The 12097-nt window shown below is 45.0% G+C and overlaps 1 protein-coding gene across 2 annotated transcripts in view; it reads left to right on the plus strand.

The window, feature by feature from the left end:
* The window catches only part of DAPK2 (death associated protein kinase 2), a 103918-nt gene that overhangs the window by 51169 nt on the left and 40652 nt on the right, over nt 1–12097 (plus strand). For both annotated transcript variants that reach the window (XM_075897629.1, XM_075897630.1), the window contains exon 3: nt 5561–5782. In XM_075897629.1, the coding sequence (XP_075753744.1) occupies nt 5561–5782 (222 nt within the window). The remainder of the gene's footprint in view (nt 1–5560; nt 5783–12097) is intronic.

Consider the following 12097-nt stretch of genomic DNA (forward strand, 5'->3'; position numbering starts at 1 on the left):
CTCTGCACTCTTCTGTAGGCCTCACTCCTGCTAATAGGCAAGTAATGTTTGTATCTTCACAGACGTGCTCTCAATAATAAGGAGGAGGTTCCCTGCATGCTCTATTAGAGCTGACCAGAAGGTGAAAATTCTGTTTTGCAGCAACTTTCAAGGTTTCAAATTTGTTTTCAGTATAAAAGTGGGATCATGATGAATGTCCATTGGTAGATTAAAACTTGAGCTTTTGGAAACCCGAGTTTGAGTCTGTCTCTTGGCATTGAGAGCACTATCTGGGATGTGAGAGACCCACCTTATCTGATTCAGAGCTGAATTTTTAGTCCCGGATCACACGCAATCAGCCAGAATAGTGACTTGAGTCTGGATCTCTTACATCCCAGCCAAGTACTCTCATCGGGTAGCTGTAGACTCCCCCTTCTCATTGAAAACTTTATTTAAACAAATACAACTCCCCACAACGTTTTGGCTTTCACACACAGCATATTTTGGCAAAACTTAATGTTGCCAAAAATGTTCCAACCCACTCTGCTTTCCATACAAGTCACCTTTTTGATAGCTTGTGTGCTTGGATGGAACACCAAACTCCTGATGTTAACCACAAATCCAAGCCTTGGATTGCTTAATATTTTGTATTCCTATAATGAGGTTCTCATTTGTCACTATCCCAGCACATACAACAGCACATTTTCTGAAGGTTCGATCTATTTTTCCCCAGCCATATATCAATATAAATATTGTGTGCAGGGATGCAATTATGTAACAAAAAGTAGTTGCTAATACTTGGAGGTGAATTCCATCCTGTCCTTTCCACCAGAGATGTTAAAAAGTGGTTAATTAGGCAACGGTGTAACCATTAAAAACCTTAGCGATTACACATGCTGGGCTCTGCAGAATAAAGTTTATACTGCAGAGTCTGCAGTGCAGCCGGCTCCCTGGAAACAGGGCTGGCACCCAGTGAATGCTGAAAGCTTTCTGCCAGCTGCTGGCCCCACTTCCAGGGAGCCAGCTACGCTGCAGGCTCTGCAATATAGGTTTTATTCTGCAGAGCCTGCAGCATAGGGTAGCAGCCATCTCCCCGCAAGATGGTGTGCGCTGGAAGCCAGCTTTTACGCCTGCTCCTGACTGCCACCCTGCTCCCGGGGAGCCGACTGCTGCCCTGTGCTGCTGCCTCTGTTGTGCACCAGCTCCCACCTACTTACTGCCTTGCACTGCTGCCTCTGTATCAGAGGCAGCAGCATGGGGCTGCAGCTGCCTTCTCAGGATCTGATGTGGTCTAGCAGCTGGTGTGTAACCATTTTGGTAACTGATAAGCTCATGCTTATTGGTTAATAGTTGGAACAGTTACACTGTTACATCCCTATTTTCCACATCATTGTACTGTCTCACTAGGTCTTCACATAACAGCAATTTGTTGCTCATAAATACCAAATAATCCTGAAAGCACACTCAGATTGAAGAAGCCTCAGAAATGGCCTCTTAATTAGATTAAAAAAGAACTTTGTTTAGGTGTTGTCCAATTGTGTAAAAGATCAACATTTTCACCAGAGGAGAAAACTTAACTCTCTGCTGTACTGAGTGATACCAGTAAATAAATTAAGCTGACTGAGTGGAGCAGACTTGACCACTTCCTCTTTGTAATTGTGGCTGAATTCACTGCAGCCTAATATGGAGGCATACTAGAATCTCGTGAAAACACACCAATTCGGCACTATAATTTCAGTACAGGAGGTGCTGGTACTAGCTAGAAGAGCTGTGTGAATCCTGGTCCTTTTGGTTGGCAAGGATTTGTACCAGCATATTATCTGATTTTGTCCTGTTCTTTCTCCCCCACTCCCAGCCTCAGGTTCCACTCTAAGACTACGTCCACCCTGCATCCCTCTTGTGCAAAAGCCTATGGAAAGGAAGCGCGGATTAGCATATTGCTGCACGTCGTTTGCATAATTAATTAGGGGCCATTTTTGTGCAAGAGGCTTTTACACGAAAAGGAGCTTTGTAGATGGCTCCTTTTTGCCCAAAAACGGCCCCTAATTAATTATGCAAATGAAGTGTGGCAATATGCTAATCTGTGCTTCATTTGCATAGGCTTTTGTGCAAGAGGGATGCAATGTAGATGTAGCCAACGTTTTGGTTTCACACAATTTGAGTGAAACAACTTTAATGTGAGAGATTAGTATCCAAATAAAACAATTTTGCACAGATTCTGTGTGGAACTTTAAACTCGGCCAGGTTTGTGAACTCCAGATATCTTTTTAATTAATTTGGTTTGTATTGTAAGTTTGTAATGAAACCTAAAGTCAGGCAAGGTTTCATTACAATGATTAGGGGGCTGGAGCACATGACCTGTGAGGAGAGGCTGAGGGATTTGGGATTGTTTAGTCTGCAGAAGAGAAGAGTGAGGGGGGATTTGAGAGCAGCCTTCAACTTCCTGAAGGGAGGTTCCAAAGAGGATGGAAAGAAGCTGTTCTCAATAGTGACGGATGGCAGAACAAGGAGCAATGGTCTCAGGTTGTGGTGGGAGAGGTCCAGGTTGGATATTAGGAAAAACTATTTCACTAGGAAGATGGTGAAGTCCTGGAATGGGTTACCTAGGCAAGTGGTGGAATCTCCATCTCTAGAAGTTTTTAAGTCTTGGCTCGACAAAGCCCTGGCTGGGTTGATTTAGTTGGGATTGGTCCTGCCTTGGGCAGGGGGCTGGACTTGATGACCTCCTGAAGGCTCTTCCGGCTCTGATTCTACAGAAGCACATCTTTAAAGTAATGCAAATAGATGGAATCAGGTAGTATAGATACTGCTGAGCCAGTGTCCAACATTAGCTGAATAGGATGTGATTTGCCTGAAGATGAGGCATAAACATTTCCAGTGCACCTTATCTGTTCTGGAATATGTGCAGTAGTGATTTCGTCCACACTCACACAGTAACATCTGGTATTGTAACTGTATGCACCTGTTTATTGGACTGGCTACTGCGGCATACCTTAGCAAAATGCCCAATCTTTTTGCAGTGATTGCACTGAGCTACTTTTGCAGGACATCTTTTGTAGCTTGCGAGGTGTTGTGAGGAGCCACAGTGAAAGTGTGCTTTTGCTGTGCTTTGAATTTGCCGATTCTGTGGTTTTTCATTATCTTTCTCCTTATAATCATTTGTCTGCAGTGATAGTGGACTTTTCTGCAAAGGAGTCACAGCTTGGATTGGGCCTCTTGTATCCATACTCATTATTTTGACTTCTGCTATAGCTGACTCAATCGGGGTAGCAATAGTTATTGCTTTCTCCAGTGTAAGTTGTGGTTCTAAGAGCAAGCATTCTCTTACACAAAGCATAGTTTTCTCAATGAACTGGTCTCTAATCGTCTCATCTGCCATATTCCCAAAGCCACAAGTTACAATCAGACTCCTCGTAGAAGCAACATACTGCATTATAGTCTCCCCTGATTTCTGCTCATGCTGGCGAAATCTGTAGCGATTAGCTATTACATTCACTTTTGGCACAAAAAAGTTCTTCAATGCAGTGAGTGCAGTCTCATATTTATCATCTGCAAGGAGAAAAGTGTAAAATATATGCTGCCCTTCTGCTCCAAGGCAGTGGATTAGCAGAGCCCATTTTCTTACTTCAGAAATCTCTGTAGCACTGATTGCAAGCAGATAAGTCTCAAACATATGGATCCAGGCAGTAAAAGCAATTGGAGGCTTACTTGGGCTTTGCAGAAAGGGTGCAGGTGGTTTCAGAGGCAGAAGATCCATCCTTGTTGCCAAAATGTTGTATCATGCAAGCAAGGTACTAACAGACTTCAACAGGACTTTATTTACCAAAAGTGGAACTTCTTTACAAAGCTGCTGCATCCCCCCCGCCTCCTTCCTGTTTCCTGTGCTTCCAGATTCCCAACAGCCAATGCTCCCAGTTCTAATAATTACAAGCAGCATCTAAAACACCACAGTGTTTGAGAGAGTTCCTGCCCTAAATGCATAAAAACTAAACAGACAAGACAGGAGGAGAAAATATGTCTAATTCCCATTTTACTGATAGGAAAACTGAGGCATGGAATGATTAAGTGGTTTGACCAGTTTTATACAGGAAGTCTGTGGGATAGCCAAGAACTGAACATGGATTTCCTGAGTGTCTCCATTGGTTAACCACAAGACTATCCTTCCATGTTTCTCTGTTGAAACAATTTGAATAAACGTAAGTGGTTCATGTACATGTCCTGTATAGAATAACTGCAAATAGTCCAGGCTACCGCTTGCCTTCCTAACCTGCTTTGTTAACCTATTATGTTTTTTCCATGGCTAAGCATACAGATATATGCACTCTCTCACACACCCACACATTGATTTTCTTGTCCAGAATAAGTTGTTAGAACCCAAAGGAACAGAGCAGAGAGTCACGTGAATAACTACTCCATCTTGTGCAGTATTCCTGCCTCAGACATAGTATTTCACTTTGTCCAGTTATGAGAATCCCTTAAAAAGAAAAGCAAACTGGAACAAATAACAGCTGTGCTCCTACATGGGTCACTCTGTGGTCTAACAATGTGCCTTGGGGGAGCTAACTGAGGACAGTCACAATGACCTTACGCAGCTTAAAACGAGGAATTCCCCTGCACCTTCCTGTTAAAGGAAATGTCTCATTTCAAGGGGCTCCCATCACAGAGCATGTAGGACATTGTGCTCTGTATTAGTAATCTAATCTCCAAATGTTTCTTTTTTATGAGATGGGGAAAATATTAAAATTGGGATGGGGATGATGAACTCTACATCTAGCAGCTGCTGTCAGGAAAAGTCTGCTTACAACTCTAAACAATTGCCTGCTGTTTAAAGGTTTGATGCAATGAATTAAATCATTGTCCTGCTAAGTATTAGGGAAATATTCTCCTTTGTTTAAACTGACATTAAGAAACTTACATATTTTCAATAACTTTGATAGCCAAGTTTTTCATGCCAATAATGTATATGGACCAGCATCTTCCAAACACAAACCTGCATTTGTACATGCACAGCCTGAAGTGCCCTTTCAGCCTTCTTCTAAAAATTACACCCTACAGGTCTGACTCCAGTATATGAAGTAGGTATTATCCACCCCTCCTGGCATCAGACTGCATTCTGCATTTTGTGTACTTCAGTACCTGAACTTCATTTAGCAAATGGGCAGATTGCACTCACTTTAAATGTTCTAGTTTTTGAGGGCTTCAGCATTTTTTAAATGATCAAGTATAAGCAAGAAACAGAGACATTTTGTCTATAATCAAATTCCCATCAATAGCTCACCCATTCTGAACTGCATTTAAAATAATCATTTAAAAATTCTTTGAGGATTCTATCTAGGGATTCTCCAGCCTGTTCAGACAGGTTACCTTTTTTCACATGGTCTAAAACACAGCATTAAAGTATGGTGAATGAACAGCATGTAGCTTATGAACCCATTGTTACAGTAAGAATCAGTGTTATTCACCAAAGGATGTGCAGGAGCAGACTCCGGTTATGCAAGCTAATTCTGAGAGATTCATCATCTTGCCCATGGGATTTATGAAAGCTTTTATTGTAATTGCTGTTATAATGTTGTCCCTACAGTGGCCAGTTTGCGATAGTGAAGAAATGCCGAGAGAAAAGCAGTGGCGTGGAATATGCTGCCAAATTCATCAAGAAGCGTCAGAGCCGGGCCAGCCGCCGTGGGGTGAGACGTGAGGAAATTGAGAGGGAGGTGAACATTCTGCAGCAGATCCTGCATGCCAACATCATCAAGCTGCATGACGTCTATGAGAACAGGACAGATGTGGTCCTCATCCTTGAGCTGTGAGTAGAGGGATTTCCTATCCTCTGCTGCAGGATGAGGCAAATGGGAACAGGAAAAGACTGTGGGAGGCCTCCAGAGCACAAAAGTGCTCTTAAAATGGAACTGCTGAGCCGCTGGGCTAGAGAAGCCAACAGCAGAGATAGGCAGGGAAATAGAAGGAGGTCACCAGTAAACAGCCTCCCCTTAATAAATCAGCCCACGCTCTAGAGACACGTGTCCCTGATAGTCATCTGGGGTCATTGTTGCCAAACCAGGGAGTCCTGTTGGTTTGTAAACACGGAGATTACATAATGTTCATTCGTGGCTAGCCTAACATGTACATTTAGGAAGTGCAAGTGTCTCGACAAGGCCCCGTTTCCTCATTTCCTCTCCCCTTCTCCCCCCTCCCCCCACCTCAAGTTCATCCACCTGTCAAATGCTCTGCGTCCTCTTGAGGCTCCTGCCTTTTCACCAGGCCCATATTTTTCTTACTCTGGTTTACAGCTGGTGCCTCAAGCCCTAATGCTCTGATGGCTGTGAGGCACTAAGCATTGCCTGGCACTCTTCTCTCCTCCCTAAGCACTAGCTCTGCTGTAATGGGTGAGCCGGGGATGGGGATCTGATAACAGACAGAATGTCTCTGCTTCTCACTTGGCTAGAGAGTTGGGAGGGAGGACGTTGTGGATTTGTTGGAAGTGGAAGCGTGAAGGAAAGCTCATGTTCCAAATCTGTCACACTCATTAGGGAGACTGGCAGAAGTTTGGACCAGTTTGTAATGCTCTGCAGACATGTTAGCCCATCCCTTACTGAGGTGTTATACTGTAGTAATAGAATCCCAGCCCTGTCAGCAGTGCACACGTGGTACTGTTTGTATCCCATTGCCGACTGGTTTGGCTAGATTGAGCAGGTTGTAGCGCCCTAGGGTAGCGCTGGGCATAGTGTCATTTGCCTGACCTGGCTTTTTAATTAGATGATTCCTTCAAAGATTTCTCAAACATATCTAATACACAAATACTCTCAAAGGTCATAAAAAACCCAAGAGTCAAGCTAACGCAGGGATCTGTTGTATTAATTTAGGTGGAATAAAGGGGCCCAAATAGTCAAAGACATCCAACATTTAAAGAGCTTTAAACAAAGTTTAGGGTTTGGTACACAGAGACCTCAGCCCACTTAGTACCATGGCAAAAACAAAATACTTTTAAACCTTTTATTAAAGATACAGGAAAGAGAAAACCAGTTAAAGCATTTCAAATGTGAAGCATTACATAAGGATTTCATTTTAACGCCATCCCTTCTTCCCTTTGCCTCTAGCTGTAGAGAGTCTTTAGACAGGAAAATCCCTGGTTTGCTGGTGGTATTAAAGGAGGTGTGACTGTCCTTTTGGGAGAAAGAAAGGAAGGTAATTGACATGGGCTGGGGTTGTTACTGCTGCGGTTAAAGTCTAGTCCAGTTTTGTGGAAGGCAAAACAAGTTAATACACACAAAAGGGCAGAGAAAAGAACAGCATAGGCAGAGAATGGATCCTCCATCTCTGGTGTTAACTCTCATCTGCAACCTTGCTGTTTGAGATACATGGACACAACACCCCAGCTTGTTATGCACTTTTTGAATCCAGCAGACTTGTGCTGGTATTGAATGTTTAGGGTATGGGTTTTAGCTGCCTTTTTGGTCACAGGCTTGCAGTAATGTTGCAAAATATGCAGTGTTGGCCAGCTAAACTAGACTCTCATTGGGCAGATAGAAAAAGGAGAAGTATAGGAAAGAGAAGAAATAAAGTGGGGAGGAAAAAGGACCCATTGTACCAGAGAGCCAGAGTGGGGACCAAAAGGTATCAGGAAAATAGTTCTATTGGCTTCTGCTTGTAGCAGAAATCCCCAATGACTGGGACACTAGGTGAAGTTACTACAAAAAATTCTTTCCCCGGTATCTGCCTGGGAGATCTTGCCCACATGCTCAGCGTCTAACTGATTGCTATATTTGGGGGTCAAGAAGGATTTTTCCCTGGAACACATTGGCAGAGACTCGTGGGGTTTTTCACCTTCCTCTGCAGCATGGGGCAGAGGTCGCCTCCAGATTTAAACTAGTGTAAACTGGTGAATTCTTCAAGTGATTGCTCACAAGCATTCCAATAGATGTGTGCGTGCGCCGCATACGTGTTGGAGAATTTTTCCCTTAGCAGTACCTGTTGGGTTGGCTGTGGCTCCATCATGGTGCGATATATAGAGCACTGCTCACCGCCCACCCTCCCAGTACCTTCTTACTGCCAGTAATGATTGTTGGAGTGTCTCAGTGCTCTTGCCTTGAAAGTGCATTCTCAGAATCTGTTATAGTTAGTCTAGTGGCTAGTTTTTCAGTTTAGCTCTGTTACTAAGTTAGCTTGGGGGGGGGGGGGTTGCTCCCCCTCCACTTTACAGCTCCCCTAACTGGGGCATTGCTGCCGGCTCAGGGGTTCAAAGTGTGCCACTGGGTACATGTCTACTCATACCTAGACAACTGGCTTATCAGGGGTGAGTCCAGAAAGCAGGTTCTGGGGCACGTTTCCCCGGCCAGGACCATCTTAGAATCATAGACTCATAGGCTTGGAAGGGACCTCAGGATGTCATCAACCCCCTGCCCAAAGCAGGACCAATCCCCAATTAACTCATCCCAGCCAGAGCTGTGTCAAGCTGGGATTTAAATCCTCTAGGGATGGAAATTCCAGCACCTCCCTAGGGAACCCATTCCAGTACTTTACCACCCTCCTAGGGAAATAGTTTTCCTAATATCCAACCTAGACCTCCCCCACTGCAACATCTTCTCCAACCTAGGCCTCCTTCTGAACAAACCCAAGTCCACCCTGGTTCCATCCCAAAGAATAGAGTTTATCAGGACCTCTTGGACTCCATCATGGCAACAGCCTCCCTGCCAGAGTGCCACTTAGGAGCCACGTAGGACCTTATCCACTCCATTCAGCAGTTCCCCACTACCACGACACAGACCTGTACATGGCTCCTAGGGCGCATGGCGGCTGCACTTCGTTGCATCTGACGAAGTGGGTCTTTGCCCACGAAATCTTATGCTCCAATTAATCTGTTAGTCTATAAGGTGCCACAGGTCTCCTTGTTGCTTTTGCTGATCCAGACTAACACGGCGACCCCTTCGATACTTGCTCTGATACTATCATCCCTGCAGTTATGGCTGATAGACTGGTGACCCTCCTGAACCAGCTCCTCCAGTCCCTGTCCTGATGGTTGCAGCCTCATGTGGTCCAAACAGAGGTTCCCTTCCACAAGCCACAGCCCACCTTCACCCTCACCATGTCTGCTTCAGAAGCAGAATGGAAGGGGGGGTACCTTGGCACTCTCAGGGTACAGGGGAGGTGGTTCATGGCAGAGCTCTCCCTACACATCAGTGTCAGGGAACTGCGGGTGATGCACCTCACAGGCTAGGCCTTCCAAACTACCTGCAGTGCCGGTGTGCCTCAGCACTGACAGACAACATGCAATGATGTTCTGTATAAAGAAAGAGGGTGGCGCTCACTCCTCTCCTTTGTGCCGTGAAGCCCTGGTCCTTTGGGACTTTTGAATATCCCATCACGTCCAGCTGTACCCTTTGTACCTACTGGCAATGCACAGCAATTAGGCCACTCATTCAGCACCCAACAATGGTCTTTCAGGGAAGACATCACCTTATCCATCTTCTGTAGGTGGGGTCATCCCCTTGGGGACCTCTTTGCAATCAGGAGCAACCTCTAGTGCTATCTGTTCTGCTTCTTCCAAAATCACAGCTCCTTCCAAAAATGGAAGATTTTTTTGCTGGTGTTCTTTCTAAAAGCCCATGCCAACTATAGGGAAAGATCCTTCCATTTTCTGGATGTCATGCACGCCCTGGCATTTTACATTGACATTACAAGACTATTTCATAAATCAATGCAACTCGTTATTGCAATAGCAGAGAGGATAAAGTGCCTTTCCATATCAGCCCAGCTTCTTTCACCCCGGACCATATCCTATATCAGGGTCTGCTACAATCTGGCCAAGGTCCAATGCTGACACTAACAGCCCATTTCACAGGGCTGCAGGTTTCTTCTGCAGTGTTCTTTGTGCAGGTCACTGTCCAGGTCATCTGCAGGGCAGCCATATGGTTGTTGACCCACACCTTCATGTCTCACGTCACCATTACAAGATGATGCAGCCTTTGGCAGGGTGGTTCTGCAGTCAGCAGCCAAGTGATCTTCAACCACAGTTGGTTGGAATGCACCTGAGCAATCACTCAAAGAAGAAAAAATGGTTGCATATCTTCCATAGATGTTGTTCTTCGAGATGTGCTGCTCATTCATTCCATTCCAAATCCCACCCACCTCCTCTCTGTCAGAATAATTGGGCAAGGAGAAAGGAGGGACTGGCATGCTCTATATATTGTGCCATGAAGGCACCACACCAGGGAGCTCCACAGCTGACCCAATGGATACTGCTAAGGGAAAAGTTCTCTGCCGATCATGTACACACACCTATGGGAATGGACATGAGCAACACATCTCGAACAGTTATGGAAGGTATGGAACCATTTTTTCTCTTGTAACTTGAAGTCTTTTTAAACCATGATTTGAGGACTTCAGTAACTCGTGGAACGAGGTGTAATAGTAGTTCGAATTAGAAAGCCTAATTTGAACGACCTACTCCGTGCCGCGTGTAGCCGTGGGCACGGAGTCCGCACTAACAGGGATTTAAAAATGGCGGCGCCCGGCAAGATGCAAATGAAGCCCAGGATATTTAAATCCCGGGCTTCATTTGCAACTTCGAATGACTACATTAACCACCCTAGTTTGAACTAGGGTGGTAGTATAGACATACCCTTACATATCAGCATGTGAGAGTAATATTTGATACCATCTCTAGTTGCCTAAGAGACTCTGTCCCATCTTGTGGACTGACAACCTAGCCTCAGTTATTCATGCCTTCATCAGTCCTTGGCTGGATCACAGCAATGCAATATATCTGGGCATGAAACCATCAGCAATAGGAAACCAGCAATACAGAATGCTGTGGTATGTCTCCTCAAGCAATTCAGGCTATCACAAACACCTCAGAACTGTCCTCCACTCTACACTGACACTTCCTAAGTTCAAGATGTCTGTCCTTCTTTACAAAGAGAGAATTAGATGCTCTAACTATTTTAGGCTCTGCCTTCAATGTGTCACATGCATTTGTCTTTGGAGTCAAACCCTTGCTGCTGCAGTGGATCTGAAGTTTAATTTGTTAATAGAATTTCAAAGCAATTTCATATTCTGTAATTCTCTAAAAAGTAAAGCTGGTTTCCCATGATGCACTGTGGCCAAAGACACCTTTATTAAAGCTCCCATAATACACTGAAACAACCAAATACCAACTGATGTTGAGCTGACCCAAACCAAAATATTTTGTGTAGATTTTTCTATGAAAAAAAAAAAAAGATTTTACAGAAGCTGCATTTTCAATGAAAAACAACCAATGAGCTCTGTTTAATTAGCCTTTTGTGGTGCTCCACCCCACCATGTGGTAAACCTAAGTATATGTATTTTCACTCCCTGAGTCAGCCGGAGCTGGGAGTGTTGCAGAGACAGTGTCTTTGGCCAATGAATGGGAACTTCTGTCCTGTGTCTGATTAGGCACAGGATGAAGCTAATGGGCAGAAGATTTTGTGGTTGTTCCTGTCCTTAGCCAGAAAGATAGTGTCCAGAATAGTTGGGAGAAAATACGATCCTTATTGTTCAGCTGCTTCTTTACACAAACACTCTCCTCCCCAAGAACTAATTGCACAGATTGTGTACAATGTACTCTGCACCTGATGTGCACCTTAAAAAGGAAAGAATGTTTTGCAAAACAAAGCTAAGCATTATCTCGCCTCTGACTTTGCTTTTTAAAGGCAGGTCAGTTTGTGCTATTTAAAAAGAACTGAAAACCACTGGACTTCATCTGTTCCTTTTGTGACAGACCCAGAGCAACCATCTTCTGCTTACTGGTCCTATTGGGGTCCGGGAGGTGGGTGGGCATTAGCCTGCTCACATCTAAAGGACCTTCCCCCAGCCTATAGGGAGAATCCAAAGAGCCCTGGACACCAGAGAGGAAGATTCCAGGCGAGAAAGAGAAAGAAAACAGGGATGGGTGTGAGGGGCAAGCGGCTAAAATGAGGGACCCAGATGGGGACACCAAGCAGAGAAACCCAGACAGCGGCCACTGCTCGTTGAAGGTCAAGAGCCGTGGTCCCCAACCCGGTGCCCGCGGGCGCCATGGCGCCCGCCAGGCCCTTTACATGCGCCCGCGGAGCAATCCGGGCTGGCCCCGCCCCTGGGCGTGTGGCAGGTGCTAGCCCCGGGC

Source organism: Pelodiscus sinensis, chromosome 14 (genome assembly GCF_049634645.1).
Source record: "Pelodiscus sinensis isolate JC-2024 chromosome 14, ASM4963464v1, whole genome shotgun sequence".
Lineage (NCBI taxonomy): Eukaryota > Metazoa > Chordata > Testudines > Trionychidae > Pelodiscus > Pelodiscus sinensis.